We start from the raw sequence: 16,471 nt of genomic DNA, 5'->3' as shown, positions 1-16,471 counted from the left end.
ATCATCTTTAGTTGGAAGTTAACTGCATTTTCTAACCGCTACACTGATAAGCCACTTTATTTACTGTAACTTTATTTACTATAGTTACTATTACCGGGGCTATTCAATATAAAAGGAACCATGGCGATTACAGTGGTGTGGAACAGCAAACAAAATCTATCTGCTTCGAAATCAGACCACTCAGACAACTGCTGTAACTACCTGTTCAGAAAGGCTTCTCAATCTCACCTGCACATTTTCCAGAATCTCCTGAACACGATTCAGCAAGGCTCTTTTCCTGGAATTCTGGCGCCAGAGTTCTAAATCCAGCGCTTTCTGTCTGTCTTGTTGTAGCTCCTTTTTTTTCTCAAGAGTAAGCTGCAAAACGAAGTCGGGGAGAGAGGGAGGAGATAAACATGTACATATTTAGAGAAGTAGCCCCACCCCTGACATAACCAAGCAGAGCAGCGCTGACCTACTGCATATTAAAGCAAATGAAGCAATATAAATTACCATCTAAAGAGGTTCTCCCTCTGTTTCCCTCCACCCTCACCAGTAAGATCATTAGGCTCAGTACAAAATCACCTAACTACACCACTAGTTATGTCCGCTTGCAGTGAAGTATTGCAGTGCAGTATGCAGTGAAGCGTAAACATCCTTAATTTCAATATACAAAACAATATGTTTGCTCCCAAAACAATTTAGGCAGAACGGTAACCTGCCTATTACCAACATGGTTAAGGCTTACTTGTTTCCTTTTTAATATGCATCATTACGAAGAGTTTGAGGGGTGCAAAAGGTATCTTACCAATGGAGAAAGCACAGGAATGCCACTGAACTGAATAAGTGAAATATATTTGTGCTGAACGGATGGAGAGGCTTCTCTCTGCAGTGGGTCACCTTGGATCTTTGCGAGCTGCTTCTTGCAGAACTCCTCATAATCCTCCATCTTATAAGCCAACTGGGCTGCAAAGAGAAATACTGTCATTCAAAATAAAATAATAATAATAATAATAATAATAATAATAATAATAATGATGATGATGATGTCAGTATGCATCCGTAGATAAGTTTCAGAAAAGCAACTCAATTCCACAATACAGTTGCTCTGTAATATCCTGGGAGGCAGGTCACTGGATAGGAAACCATGCCTTCCAACACTGCTACCACTCTATTCGACAACACTCCAATGGGATTAGGAAAGGAATTTTAAGTACCAAGCCAACCACTTATGGATTCTACCTTGTGCATGGTATCATAAAGTCACTTTGTCTGCTCTACATGCATACATGCAGGTAATGTGAATGACTAACTTTCTTCAATCCATACAGGAACTAGCTTTCCCTCTAATAAAACTCTTCCTATCCCATACATTAAGTATACAAGTGCCTCTCAACTTGCACCAGAGTCCTGTGTAGTCAAAACACACTGGGTTCAAATGGTGGGTCTTTTTGCCAAAGTCTTTTTTCCCCAGACACCCGCCCGCTTTCTGCCCCCTCTTTGGGTTTTTTTGCCAAGTGTGAATAGCTGAATGTGAAATGTGTGTGAAGTTGCACACAGGCCTCTGGCCACTACAATTTTTCTATCTCCCTTTCTCCAGATTGCACCTAGGACTTCACATGTCGCTGATTTTCTTCTGCTAAATAAGTATTTTGTGATGCCCAAATCCATGTTTCTTTGATTTCCAAATGTGTCCTCATCCAAAAATAAAGTTGATCACCCTAAGATAATCAGTATGCAGGAGGCATTATGCAATACGCTCCACAATGTAGCTGGATTTTTCTAGTTGTGAAAATTAAGTGAAACGTGTCACACTTGAAAGGCATCATAGTGGAGGGGGACTACAGCTCAGCGGCAGAGTACCTCTTGCATACAGAAGGGCCCACTGTTCAATGTCCATCATCTCCAGTTAAAGAAGGACCAGATCAGGAGAAGGGAAAGACCTCTGCTGGAGATCCACCGCCGGAGTAAACCGTACTGCATAGATGCACAAACTGTCTGACCTGATGCAAGTCAGCTTTCTTTATCAGCATTCTTTACCGCCTTTAACCAAAACAACTCTGCAGTGAGAGTCTCTACCAAGTCACTAGAGGATGAGAAAATTCCAATGACAGCCAACAATCTAGAACTGCAGCTGCTCCTACAGAGTGCCAAGGAACCGGAATGCTGTGAAATAATGGGTGCCTGTTATCGTACGCCACGGGCTCAAGTTCTTGAATAGGAGGCCATCTCTTAGAAAGGGCAGGCAACATCCTAAGTAGAATATTTCTGGGAGTGAGCAGGAAGAGAATTCCTATTTTACTTCAAGCAGCACACTGGTTCAATTAAATCACATTTTTTTAAAAACTTGAGAAATGCACTGCAATGTGCCCCATGTTCGCTGTCACACGGTGCCAATCTGAGCCAAGTCATTCTGATTCCCATTTTACAGAGAGAAAACTAGGGTGAACAAACAGTGAGACCACGACTTTCCTAAGAACACCCAACGGTAGCAGCTTCACATATTCTAATTTCCACATTAATTCTGTCACATGCGATGGTCACATCTGCACATACGTCTAACCATAGGTTATATGAGCAGGATTCGTCATGATGGCATTTCAATGCAAGTGTTCACACCAGGATAGCTCAGGCAATTGATGGGTCTCAAAAGTCCCTTCAAAAAGGACCGGTTTAAACTATGTCAGCTCCTTGCAGTGTTTTTTTTAAGTCATCAATTGTATTGCTTTTAACCAACTGGGCAGTTAAACATTCAATTATTACAGCATCTCAACAACAGTGAACTCTTGAAACAAACCATTTACTGAAGATAATCATTTCTCCTAATTAACACACAACTGATTTATTATGATTACTTATATTCTGCCTCTGGGTCTGTGGTTTACATAAATAATCAAAATACACTGAAATCAGGAAAAAAACTATATCAAAACATAAAAACTCATTAGGATCCTTCCCACTGAGCAAGCTGGTTCTATTCTTTACTGTAAAGAAAACACTCTTGATAAAAAATATCAAGAGACGTATGGGATCTTTCCAACTGCACTTCACAAGATACTTTCCAAAGGTATAGCTCTAATTAAGAAACCATGAATGAGTCTGCAAATAATTAACTGGTCTAACAGGAGTGGGGAACCTTCCAAGGACCACAATACAATAGTGGGCAGGGCCAAAGGCAAAAGTGGGCGGAGTAATTAATAGAAATTTTTACCTTTGGTGAGTTTCTACACATACTCACATATCTATCCCTCTCTCTTCTACCCACCCTCTAGCATAATCAGAGTTCAAGGAGGGAGAAAGGTTGTTTTCTGCTGCTCCAGAGAAGCGGACACGGAGCAATGGATCCAAACTACAAGAAAGAAGATTCCACCTAAACATTAGGAAGAACTTCCTGACAGTAAGAGCTGTTCGACAGTGGAATTTGCTGCCAAGGAGTGTGGTGGAGTCTCCTTCTTTGGAGGTCTTTAAGCAGAGGCTTGACAAGCATATGTCAGGAGTGCTCTGATGGTGTTTCCTGCTTGGCAGGGGGTTGGACTCGATGGCCCTTGTGGTCTCTTCCAACTCTAAGATTCTATGATTCTATGACCCATTCCAGTCAGAGCAGGGCCAGTGAGGAATGTAGCCTGTGGAGACTCCAAGAGGTGTGGAGAACTGCATTCAACACCCAGGGCTTGATGTTTCTGACTCTGCTCAAGTAGTTTTGGTATTAGCCCCACGCCCAACTCCTATTCACCATGAGGTACCAAATTGTCAAGGAAAAAACAAACCCCCACACCACAAGGGCAGGCGTGGCCAGAATATTTAGCAACAATATAAAGTGATATCAAACTCTTTGCAGAACTGAAATCAATGGACTTAAAGAACTTAAGCCCATTTCAATAGGTATGAATAACACTAGATATCACCTGAAGTCCTTGCCCAAAAGCAGGATCCTGCTACTCAAAGAGTAGCCACCTTGCATCATTCTATCTTCTACAGTCTTTCCAATCAAGGCTTTAAACAAGTGTAATACTTCAGAGAACTGACTCTGAGCATGTGCGGAGTGCCATTATTTCCCCATTGAATAATAGGAGTCCATCCTATTATTAGAATTAAAACAGCTTCTCTCAAACCTAGCTCTCTCACACCTTTATCAATATATTCTACCTTCTGAGGCCCCTCCCAAACCAGCACCATCGCTGGTCCACAGCTGAAAGCACAGGGATCCTTGTACGCATGCAAAGATCTGTGGACAGGGCACCAAGCAAACAACAGCATTAGAAAGAGGAAAACAATGGCATTAGAAAGAGGGAAACAGGACAAGATGTCTTCAATTCTTCCTTAAAAAAAACCTCACGTACGTAAACACCATTAGAAGCAAACAGTTTGGGATGAGAGGGGACATGTGCTGTATGCACAAATCTAAAATGAATCAGTGGGGGAATCCTGTATGTAGGTACTCAACCAACCCTACATCTTGGTCTCTGAGCAGAGGAAGACTTCCCCCCGTTTCATGGAACTTTTCAGCCTGCTTCCACATATTATGTACTTAAACGCACAAGCCACACCATCCCAACTCAGTCCAAGATCCACTGAATTATGGAAATGTTGATAACATTTACACCCCACATTTTCTATAAGAACTATAAAGCAACTTCTAGTAAAAACAGGAAGAAACAACCTTTCCCCCTAAAACACCAAAGTTAAAAACAGCAATAATAGAAAAATTACACAGAACTGTAATATTAATAAACAGCAGCAAAACTCAGAAATGAAAGTTCCCAGTTCTTAATGCAAATTCTGCCTCAGTTGTCCTGTCAAGTAAATAAAGGGACCACCAACTACAACCTCCTTCTCAGGTTGCTAACTCTTGAATAGGTCCCTGCCTTTAAGAGCAGAGAACTGGCCTGCTTCAGCCATGAGCAGGTGTGACACATACCTATTGTGTGTATATCAGTTACAATTGCATTGTATATTGCACAGTTATTATTTTTACTTTATATTCTATCTGTCTGGGTTACTTTTTAAATGCTGCTTTGGTTGATTATTGTATATTATTCTTAATAATAATCATGTATAAAGCCACTCACCAATAAACACTCCCATGCAAGAAACTACTGAAACACACAACATAAAATGTTTTTAAACGAGCATCCAACAAAAAATGTCCTTGCATAGATGCACCGACAAACTAGTTCACAGCACAAAAACCCTATCAAATGAAAAAGGCCGAATATATACCATTTCTGGGTTTCATTCTTAAAGAGGCCATGCTTTCGCATGGGGGACTAATCATTTAAAATACCAAAACATTATTATCCTTATGCATTTTAAAGAGAATGACCATTCCGTGAAGCACTGTTTAAAACGAAGGAAGATTACCAGTTTTTTGTCAGGGGCAACTTTATATATGCATTTCTTATTTTTATATATATATAAAACAAATGAAACCTACAGAATATAAGCATAAAGGCATAAAACACGTTTAACAAAGAGAACATGGGGCGTTCCTTCACCTGCTGCTTTCTGCAGAACAAGACGCCGCTCAAAGGCGTACAGGCCGAGGCAGCTCGCTCGGCTCCTCTTCCCGGTCAGTTGGCAACCCTCCTGCTTTTGTGAGCGTCTCTCGGCCTCTTCCCCTTCAAGGCTGGCGCCGTCCCCGCTTCTCAGGGAGCGCAAGATGCGCGCCGCCTCCGCGCGCCTCCTCCAGCCAGGTGGCTCCTCCGCCGCCGCCCACAGCCGAGCGGGACGCGCTCCTCGCCCGCCACGGCCCGGCCCCTGGCAACGCCAAGCCTGCCCTCCGCCCCGACACGAGCCCGCCTTCCAGCTTCCGGCTTCGCGGGACAAGAAACCGCGGCAACCAGCCGCCAACGGCCGTCTCTAAGATACCGCGCTGGGAGGAGAAGGGAAACTACAACGCCCACAAAGCAAGGAGGGGCCCGCAAGGGCTCAGAACGCGGAAGCTTGCGCTTGGCATGCTGGGAGTTGTAGTTTTTAGGAGCTCGCCGAGGCGTTTCGGTTTTAATTAGAAAAAGAGCCAAGGGAAATAAGCGGTACCCATGTTAATGGTGTTTTAATTCCCACAGGCTTGCTGCAATTTCTATGATTCCGAAAGGATTGCTGTTTGGACCCCTTATTTGCCTCTGCTTTGCTATTACTATCTGTTTTCTGTGATGATTTTGTTTTATGCTTGATTTTGCGTGGTAATAATAATACGTAAAAGTTAGAAAAACGGACTTGGGTTTATATTGTAACTTTAGGTTGTGAACTGCCCTGAGACCCACATATTTATTTATTTAATCAGTAAACAACAACAACAATAGTAGTACTAGACTTACGTTCGCCATTGTGTACTGCAAGTTGTAGCCATGAGTCCAGCTCAGAAATTTAAATGTGTTCCAAAGGAAGAAATTCCTTCCCTGATTTCACTATTACGCCTTGCTGACTCGTCCACATATGATGTGGCAGTGCCTCTTTGCCCCTTCCCAGAGGTAGATGCTGAGAACCGCTGCCTGCATCCCGCATCAGCCTCAGCCAGCATGGCCAGTGATCGGGGTGAATGACAGATGTAGCATCCTTGTGATACAATGCAATTATACAGCATCTGTCTACACGAGAAATAAGCCCAACGGAGTCCAACAGGACTTCCTCCTAGATATGGAATTTCAGCATTAGTAAGTCTTAGTTGATCAGTTTGTATTTTCTATGTTGAGGGTGATTGCTTCGTAGGGCATTGGGGGTCAGAGCCAAAAGCCAGTGGGGCTACCCACTTTCCCCATGGAGGGTGTGGTCTCCTGACAACGCCTTCAACACACTGCTGCTCCCAAGACTGTTTAAAGGACTTGGGGGGGAGTTTCTGTTTCGTTTTGTTATTATTTTTATTTTAATAAATATTTATTAAGATTTTACAAAACATAAACATAAGTAAGACAGACATACAACAAAGACAAATATATCAAAAAAGAAAAAAGGAAAAGAGAAAAAAGAAAAAGAAACCAATTTTTTTAATTTCATAACTCTTTAACCCTCTTTCCTGACTTCCTCACATCTCCCTTTTTTGTGTTCCCCTTTGTTCAACCAAGTTCAGCAAATTCTGACCCTCTTTCAAACCTCATTTATAATTATATATTTCAACCTATTATGTCTCTAATTTTCCTTCTCTTTCCACATCATTTTTTACCTAATCTTCATATCTTAATCCCTTGTACCACTTTGTATACCTTTGACATAATATTACTCTGGTCTTACCCACCTTTTCTTTTTAATCATTTTTGCATACCCCTTCTAACCATGTCACTAATGCCATATTACCTTTATATCCAACATCATTTTAACATTCAAACATTTTACAATGCTTCTGTAAATAGTCTTTAAACTTTTTCCAGTCCTCTTCCACCGACTCCGTTTTGTTATTATTTTTATTGTGTTTTTTTATGCTGTAAACTGCCCTGAAATCTTCGGGTAAAGGGTGGTATACAAAAGAAAAAACAAAACGGCATCATAGTGCCCATTGAAGGAGAAAACAACAACAACAACAAGTGCATGGTGTGGACTTGGACTTGGCCTGCACAGCTTCAAGGCAGAGTTCATTCTGGATGCACGGAAAAGAAAAACCCGCCCCTCGCCTCAATCCTTCGCTCCATATTGGCTGAGGGCCCGGGGAGCTGGGCGGCGATTGGCTGGGAGCCGGCGCCCGCGCCTCACTATTATGCTGTCAAGGCCCAGGTGAGCTTTGCCTCCTGGGCGCCCGCCGCCTTCGCTGACAGTTGAGGGAGCGGGGGGGGGGGGCGACTCCCCTCCGCCTGTGGGGCCGCCGGGCCGCCATGTTCTGCTACTCCGAGGGGCTGCTGGCCGCCTTCTCGACGGTGCTGCTGGCCGCGCTGGTGCTGAGCCGGAGCGCCGTGCTCTCCTGCCTGCTGACGGCGGGCCTCTACCTGGTGCTGCGCCTCTTCAGCCTCGAGCCGGCGCCGGTCCAGCGAGCCCGGCTGGTCGTCCAGCCGCGCGGCAACCCGGCACGCATCGCGCACCGCGGCGGCGGACACGATGCGCCCGAGAACACGCTGGCCGCCATCAGACAGGTCAGACCCCCGAATATTTGGTTCTATTTATTATACCACATCTTCTTCCCCCCACCCCACCCAAAAAAAATGCGAGGGGAAAATTAATTAAAAATTAAATATTCTTTTTTGGGGGTGTTAAGGCACCCGATCGGAAATAAAGCCATGCCCTGCAGGGGACTGTGGTGGTGATGGCGAAACAGAGCAGAGAGTGAAAGAAGGAAGGCAGGAAGCAAATGTTTTAAACCCGGTTAGAGGGTGTGGAAGGGATTTGGGGTGTTTAACCCATTCCCTGTTGCTGGAAAGGGCTTCAGAGTAATGCCACAGCATTCATTGGAAAAAATTTCCCCATACAGTGGTACCTCGGGTTACATACGCTTCAGGTTACATACGCTTCAGGTTACAGACTCCGCTAACCCAGAAATATTACCTTGGGTTAAGAACTTTGCTTCAGGACGAGAACAGAAATCATGCTCCGGTGGCGCGGCAGCAGCAGGAGGCCCCATTAGCTAAAGTGGTGCTTCAGGTTAAAGTAGTACCTCAGGTTAAGAACAGTTTCAAGTTAAGAACGGACCTCCAGAATGAATTAAATACTTAACCTGAGGTACCACTGTATATGCTTGTCACTATTGTACCTGAAATAACACATGGCATGCATTGTTATTGTTAACACTGTATTTTATTACAGCCATATCCTAAAGCTATGTTGGCAGTCATCATTGCATCTTACGGAATCAGCTGTCACTGCGTGTGTAATAATTTTTCTGTCCTGCATCTCTTGCCATTCAGTTTCATCAAAATACCCTGGGTTCTAGTACTAGGAGAGGGGAAGAAAAATTATTTATCTATCCACTTTTTCCTCACTTAACCTTTGCTCCTTGGTAAGTTGCTCCAGCTTTGTGATCGTAGGCAACTGATCATAGAATCAAAGTTGGAAGGGACCCTGAGGATCATCTCTAGGGCCTAGGCCAATCCCCTGCAATGCAGGAATATGCAGCTGTCCCATCCAGGGATCAAAGCTGCAACCTTGGCGTTATCAGCAATACACTGTCACCAACTAAGCTATCCAGCTCATTTCCCAACATTGCCCTTTTCTGCACCTTTCCCAGCTCTCTAATATTCTTTTTGAGTTGTGGTGATCGAAAGTGGGCATAGTACTGTTATTGCAAGTGTGGTCCACACCATAGATTATGCAAATGCATTATGATAATTGCAGTTTTATTTATTATACCATACCTTTCTCTATCCCTTACCACCAAAAGCCAGTTTAGGGAGAACTCTCTTAAACAACTTATGGAAGGTTCAGGGGCTTAGGTATAAATGAAGGGGGTATTCTACAGTGTAACATAAATAAAACGGGGGAAGTCTAATTTTTAGTTGTGTGCTTGGAGGGAGGGAGATGCACAACAGAAGAAGACTAGAACAGGGAGGGGTCCAAAAATCATGCATCTTTCTATTCTGTTTCATTGGTGTGATTGAAAAGTTTGCATCCTCCTATAGAAGCAACTCTCCTTGTAGAAGAGAGAAACTACAAAGCAACTACAGGCTCTTGTGGACTATGCAGCAGTACTGGGATTAAGCCCATCTCTTGTAAGGAACATGCAAACACAAAAGAACCAGCCTGGATTTTCTCTTGACCAGGAGAAGTGACAGACACACCATTCTTCTTTTTAGTGGGCAGATACTGACTTTCCCACCCTAGAGGGTTGTGACTTATCAGGAATTTTAGAGTTTAGGTCCAAGGTTAATCTCCACAGTTTTATTTTATTTTATTTTTTGTCTGTCTGTCTGTCTCCCCTTCCAAGAATCTCAAGGTGGCAGCATATATTGTTTCCTTCTTCCCTATTTTATCCTCACAGTGTTCCTATGGGGTAGGAATTTAAGCAGGCTAGCAATGAGTGTTAAATTCTGGAATAATTGTTTTAAATTCTGGAATAAGAGACCTAATTTCAAAGTAATGTTCCAGTGCAGACTTGCAATGGAATAGTAAACCTTTGAGGTTTATAACCTGTCCTGAAGCTAGTGGTTGCAATTAAATGTGTGACAAACAAGGGAAGGTAACCCTCACTTGCTGTACTAATGAGAGTGATTAAAGCATCAAGGAACCACAGGGATTATTGAGATCAACTGAAACCTAAACAGAGTAAGGAGATTAACAAGGGAGATGAGGTGCAAATATTTGTGAATCATTAGGGGGTAAATATAGTAACCTTCCACTTCCCAAGACAATCCATTGCAAACTCATTGAGGGGAGATGCTGTTTACTCCTCTGTTTCTTATCTGTTCTGCAAATCAGATAACTTGACTTCCACAGTCTTTGGTTGGACTTTTATGAGATTTAAAGTGTTTCCTTATCTCTGAGCAGGATACACATTGCCTCTCATTGTTTGTTCACTTCACTATAAAGATAAGAAACTCAACATTTACAAACAAATACAAATTATATATTTTTCTTCTTTGAAGAACCCAGCAAGATATATTTTTTTTCAGTATCAATGTCAGAAAAGAAAAAGCCTGGCAACCCTCTGGATGACACAAGAGGACACATCCCTTAAACAAATCAGTACAAATTTTGCAGGATATATTCCCAGAAAAGCTTTCAGAGATAAAATTAACTTCCCTCACATTCGCTCTGCAGGTTACAGAAGAAAGCATCTTCATTGTTTATTATTTCTTTTATCTGAAGGCTTGTCTCCTTCCAAGTTACAAACCAATCTCACCTTGGATGTTTGGGAGCAGAGCGTAACCTGATGATATTAATGGGTGGGGGAAATTTTGTGGAACCAAGTGGCCCATTAGAAACCCTGGATCCAAAGCATTTAGTGTTTTAAAGTTGATAACCAGCACTTTGAATTGGTTTTGAAAACACACTAATGTCAATTGAATACTTTGGAGATATTAAATAACAGGCCCCCAACAGCACCATCTCAGTTTGTTAACAAACATCTAACCCATAACAATCAGTTAAGGGTTTTTACTCTCTAAAATCTGATGAAAAGCAATCCTAGAGTTGGGTGTCACCCACATATTGGTGATCATATCTCCAGATGACCTCTCCCAGCAGTTTCATGTAAGCATTAAGCAGCATGAGGGAAAAGATACAACATTGTGGATCTCCGTAGGCCAATTAACAAACAAGAACACTTAATCCCCAGATCTGCCTTCAGAAAACTGTCCTTTAGGCTGGACAGGAACCAGCACAAGGCTGTACTCCGAGCCCCAACCTGGCCTGGCAGTACAGAAACACTATACCATGACCAATAGTACCAAAAGCTCCTGCAGCACCAACAAAAGTCAGGTCACAGCTGGTGAATTCGTTTCAGTTTTCCCATTTCTAATGTGATGGTAACAAAACACAGATTACAATGCAAAATTTGCATTGTTATCCAATGTCCTGTTTAAAGCAGTTTGTTTTTTGTTTATCAAGGCAGCTGAGAATGGAGCAACAGGGGTAGAAATTGACCTTGGATTCACTGCTGATGGCATTCCTGTCCTGATGCATGACGACACTGTAGACAGGACCACGGATGGGTCTGGAAACCTAAACAGCTTGACCTTTGCTGATATCAGAAAATTTAATCCAGCTGCTAAACATAGATTATGGTAAGTGAGCAATCTGAAGAACACCTTCATTCATACCTGGAAATACAATATTTCTGTACCATTACACAACATGTTTTCTCTTACAGCCTGATCCTATGCATGGTTATGTGGAAGCAAATCCCACAGAAATAATTATTTCTTATTCCCAAATAAGTATGTAGAGATAAGTGGTTTGTGAAGATGAGCACCACCTGCTCCCCTTGATGTAGCGATGGATGGGAAGGCCTGGCTTCAAGCCACCTCTCAGCCACGAAGTTTATTGAGTGATCTTGGGCCAGTCACTTGGTCTCAGTGTAACCTACTTCACCAGGTTCTTGTGAAGGCAATAGGTGGAAGGAAAGAATCTTGAAGAATGGGTGGGAAATTCTTCCAATCAGATCTGTTTTCTGTCAGATAATTCCAAAATACTGTAAGGGTGCAGCTTTGGGCTGTTCGCAAGCATCACCAGCAGAATACTACTGGCTATATTAAGCTTGGACTGTTTATGTTTTGGTAAAAACACATACTTTTTGATTATTTTAGTTCTTTCTAATATTAGGTCACAGTCGGAGCCATCTGTCTTGTAGATTTTATGGGAAATAAGTATGCTTATAATGGAGTCAGGTGACTGATAGATGGGTGGTCCCATCCACCTGTCAGAGTTGGCCCACGAGGTGAGAGGAGATGAACATCTGGTTCACCAATCAGAGAGGCCCCCCACCCCTACCTTAGATGCTTCATGGTGATAAAAGTGAACAGAAGCATTATTCCTTTTTTTGATGTAAATGTTTATGCAGGAATGCACACAATTAAAGTTTTACTATTTCTCGGTAGGAGGGATTATCGTGGAGAAAAAATACCAACTTTGAAAGAAGCTGTTTTGGAAAGTATGCATTACGATCTCACAATCTACTTTGATGTCAAGGGCAGTGCAGACAAGGTACCATTTTCTTCCACTGTGCTGAAGCCTCACATTCTTGTGGGACAGCACATGGTAGAGGTCTTCCATTTGATCAGATCTGAGAGATCTTTCTTAGTAAAACATTAATGCAATTTTACCAAGACAAGAAGTTATGCTGCTTCCTTTTCAGCCCATTTACAATCATAGCTGATTTACCTTGCCTTTGGTCTTATTCATAGCGATATAATACTGAATAACTTAAGCCCCTTTCCTTTGTGGGTGAGACTACTTAAAAATAAGCTTGAAACAACGTTTTCTTTAAGTTGTAGATGTGGGGTAGGGAAGGGGCATTTATCCCGTTTTCTGGCACTGTGCACATGGAATTATACATGTATGTATGCATGTAGATGCCTTATATATAGTCAGACTGTAGATCTGCCTAGTCCAGCCTTGTAGTCCAATAGTTGGCAGCTTTCCAGAGCCACAGACAGGGGTCTTTCCCAGTGCTGCTGCTACCTGAAATCAGTCTTAAATGGTGATGCTGAGGACTGAACATGGCACCTTTAGCATAGCATGTACTCTAATACTGAGCTACTGGTGCTTTTCTGAATCTGTCTCTTACGTACTGAACCAAAATGCTTGCCAAAAGCAAATTTTCCACTGGAGCAAATTGGGCCTTCCTTGATGGTATGTCTCAAACAATAATTTTATCTTTGTATACACACCACTACAATAGCAAGTACCCTTGTCTTGACTAGAAGTACCTAAGCCAGCTGAATGGCAAAACCAAAGGTCAGCATCTTGCATTCAAAAAAAAATATGCAATCCTTTCCATCTCCAGTCTGACCTTCAGGCTATAATAACAAAATTTCAAAATTACCTTTAAACTGCTTTGCACTTCTTTCATGTAACTTGTTTCCTGGCAGGCAGTTGCAGCCCTAAAACCCCTGTACTTGGAATATCCTCGGCTGTACAACACTAGCATCGTTTGCTCTTTTATGCCGGACGTTGTCTATAAGGTACAATTTTTCACCTAAGTGTTCTGTTGTTGCCATGGTAAGATTTTAATTTGGGTAATTTCAGCATTACACGTACATAATCTTACGGAAGTGGGGAGGATATGTTAAAGATCGACAAAGTGGCCTTCACTTTAAAATCTGGAATAATTCTGTCCACTGTGAAGCGTCATATGGACTCCCCTCATTTTGCAAGCAAAGTGGGGGGGTGTTGTATGGGTCATGGATAAAGGAGGTCAGGGTTTACTGAAGACAGCTTACGCAGGACCCCCCAAAAACCTAAAATCAGTCCTAAGCTTGCTTCATGGGGGGGTGTACAGGTACCCAATACAAGCAACCCTAATCATTAGTTTAATTGCTATAAACCAAATAGTTTTAAAACTATTCCAGCATGCAGCTCTTCAAGGCAGATACATAATTTGGGAAGTAAATAAAATCAGAAAGGTGTACTTCTAAGAGTATTTAGGTTTGTGGCACAAAATGTCTGGACTTCTTTAGCAAACATGATGCAAGGGTTGAGTTCCAGCCTTTGACTCTTTCTCTACAAACGCCAGACTACCAGATATAGCAAGATTACGTACCATCAAAGTCAAGCTTGAAATGATGAAAGTCAAGTCTCCTTTGCAATATCAGTCTTTGTACCTCAAAATGTATTCATTTGTTTCTCTGCTTGGCCTTGTAGATGAAGCAAGCTGATAGGAATGTTTTAACAGCTCTAACCCACCGACCATGGAGCTTTAGTTACTTTGGAGATGGGAAGCCTCGCTACACTTCCTGCTGGAAACATTATTTCATGATGATGCTGGATGTCATTTTGGACTGGAGCATGCACAACTTCCTGTGGCACTTCTGTGGGGTTTCCGTTTTTCTGGTGCAGAAAAATTTCGTTTCACAGTAAGCAGAAAACCTTGACTATACTCTGGGATAGCCAGTGGGAGGTGCCCTCCAGCTGCTTGTTGGACTACAAGTCCCATCAGTCCTGATCACTGCCTATGGAACCCAACAACATCTGTAGGGCACTGTGCTGGCTACCCTTTGTCTAACCCACCCTCAGCTAAGATATTCCTCAAAGGATCGGGAGGGGGGGATGAGGGGGGACGGTAGGCATACACCGAATCATGCAAGACATAAAAGAACAGAGTGCAGGTGTCAACAGTGGGTGCCTGATGAGCTTTTATTTAAACCACCCTAACTGTATGGGTGGGACGCAGGTGGCGCTGTGGGTTAAACCACAGAGCCTAGGACTTGCCGATCAGAAGGTCGGCGGTTCAAATCCCCGCGACGGGGTGAGCTCCTGTTGCTCGGTCCCTGCTCCTGCCAACCTAGCAGTTTGAAAGCATGTCAAAGTGCAAGTAGATAAATAGGTACCGCTCCGGCGGGAAGGTAAACAGAGTTTCCGTGTGCTGCTCTGGTTTGCCAGAAGCGGCTTAGTCATGCTGGCCACATGACCTGGAAGCTGTACGCCGGCTCCCTCGGCCAATAAAGTGAGATGAGAACCGCAACCCCAGAGTCAGCCACGACTGGACCTAATGGTCAGGGGTCCCTTGACCTTTACCTGTATGGGTAATTCTCATCTGTAGTACTTGTAAACAACCTTTCAGGGTAAATACCTTCTTATGGTAGCTTGAAAGGGGCAGGATAATTTAGCTCCATACACATAGCCAAGGCTTTCAGGTGGGCGGATACCTGGGTGCTGCTTCCTCAGCGACGGCACTGCGGACATGGAGGGAGGCAGGGCTTTCAGCTGGAAATGTACCTAGGCATGCTGCTGTTTCTCCCTCTGATGGCCTCAATAATTATCCCTAAGAGATGGTTTCCAATTGAATACCACATCTTAACTTAAACAAAATAGGGGGGAAAGATTGTGGGTTAAGTACCAAAAAGATGGCCTGCTGTTACTATAGAGAACATGAAATAATAAAGGTTTGGTTTTAATTGCAGTCACTTGCAGTCTTCCCTCACATCATTTCTGACATTATCCTTTTTAGGGAATATGTGAGACAGTGGTCTTCCAAAGGAATTCAAGTTGTGGCTTGGACAGTCAACACATTTGCTGAAAAAATGTACTATGAAAATGTTCTCCAGGCCAGCTACATCACTGACAGCTTAGTGGAGGACTGTGACCCTCACTTCTAGTCTTTAGCCTTTGCTGGATTTTTTTGGGTTTCTTCTTTAAAGCAAACTGAAGTTTGTCAGCAGTGGAACTTCAAGGATTCATACTGATTTTCTTGGGACTGAATGATCACAATGCAAAGTGGATCCAAATGTTTCTTTTCATCATGCTGGATGGTGTCTTAACATTACAATCAATTTTAATCCTAGCAAGAAGAACTGAGAGTCTAAGAGAGGGCTGTGCAGCCCTTTTAAAGAATCAGGTTGGTTTAATGCAGGTGTGGACTTGTAGAGGATTGACACTTTTTTTCTAAATTAAGCTGCTTTTTTTTGAAATAAATCAATGCTAGGCCTTTACCAATCACTGACATGACTTGAAACACATTCATTAGCCTGTACTTAGAATGAAATAGTAGGGAGACAACTGCATATACCTCCTCGTTGTCTAGTCAAAAGACAAACCAGTTCCCCAAGGCATGGACCAGAGAGCAAGAGAAAATCAAAGCATTTGGGGGGCTGGAAGAAATTAGGCCAAGTGCTGCAGGTTGGAGTACTGCCTTATGGGTAAGTGGGTAGCTGGGTGCAACAGAATCCTCCTTGGGGGATATGAATAAGAGGCATTAGCTGAAAAGCAAGACCTGGAAACAACATGGAGCAACACCACAGCCAGGAATAGACTATATACGGGTAAGTAGGAAGAGATTTTGGAGGCTCAGATTAGGTGCCAATTTGAATTCACATTTGGCACTGCTTTTGAAGCAACAAGTTAATTCTTACAAATTAGGACCTGCTCCTCTGACCAAGATTCTTTGCAGGTTGTCTTTGCACTCAATAACTTTGTGTCC

General features: G+C 42.8%; 2 protein-coding genes across 7 annotated transcripts in view; one reads left to right on the top strand and one right to left on the bottom strand.

Annotated features, from left to right (window-relative positions):
- The window catches only part of CCP110 (centriolar coiled-coil protein 110), a 28,343-nt gene extending 22,486 nt beyond the window's left edge, over positions 1 to 5,857 (bottom strand). For 2 of the 4 annotated variants that reach the window (XM_053364469.1, XM_053364472.1), the window contains exons 1-3: positions 5,475 to 5,856; positions 788 to 945; positions 229 to 357 (exon numbers count right to left, since the gene is read on the bottom strand). In XM_053364469.1, coding sequence (XP_053220444.1) covers positions 229 to 357; positions 788 to 928 — 270 coding nt within the window. In that variant the 5' untranslated portion in view covers positions 929 to 945; positions 5,475 to 5,856. Of the gene's footprint in view, positions 1 to 228; positions 358 to 787; positions 946 to 5,474 lie in introns of all 4 variants that reach the window. The other 2 variants (XM_053364471.1, XM_053364470.1) reach the window with 2 other exon arrangements.
- Positions 5,858 to 7,639: 1,782 nt separating this feature from the next.
- Positions 7,640 to 15,990, top strand: GDE1 (glycerophosphodiester phosphodiesterase 1). Of its 3 annotated transcripts, none has more exons than XM_053364516.1 (6): positions 7,655 to 8,036; positions 11,443 to 11,618; positions 12,432 to 12,537; positions 13,425 to 13,517; positions 14,197 to 14,408; positions 15,503 to 15,990. In XM_053364516.1, exons 1-6 carry the CDS (start codon positions 7,782 to 7,784, stop codon positions 15,648 to 15,650), a joined length of 990 nt encoding a protein of 329 aa, XP_053220491.1. In that variant the 5' UTR covers positions 7,655 to 7,781; the 3' UTR covers positions 15,651 to 15,990. The 3 variants fall into 3 exon arrangements, with proteins under 3 accessions (XP_053220492.1, XP_053220491.1, XP_053220493.1); XM_053364518.1 differs by having other exon boundaries at positions 7,934 to 8,036; positions 11,447 to 11,618; XM_053364517.1 differs by lacking the exon at positions 13,425 to 13,517 and having other exon boundaries at positions 7,640 to 8,036.
- The last annotated feature ends 481 nt before the right edge of the window (positions 15,991 to 16,471 follow it).

This window comes from Podarcis raffonei, chromosome 14 (assembly GCF_027172205.1).
Source record: "Podarcis raffonei isolate rPodRaf1 chromosome 14, rPodRaf1.pri, whole genome shotgun sequence".
Lineage (NCBI taxonomy): Eukaryota > Metazoa > Chordata > Lepidosauria > Squamata > Lacertidae > Podarcis > Podarcis raffonei.
The sequence above is the reverse complement of the archived record's forward strand: the minus strand, read 5'-3'. Positions and strand labels throughout refer to the sequence as shown.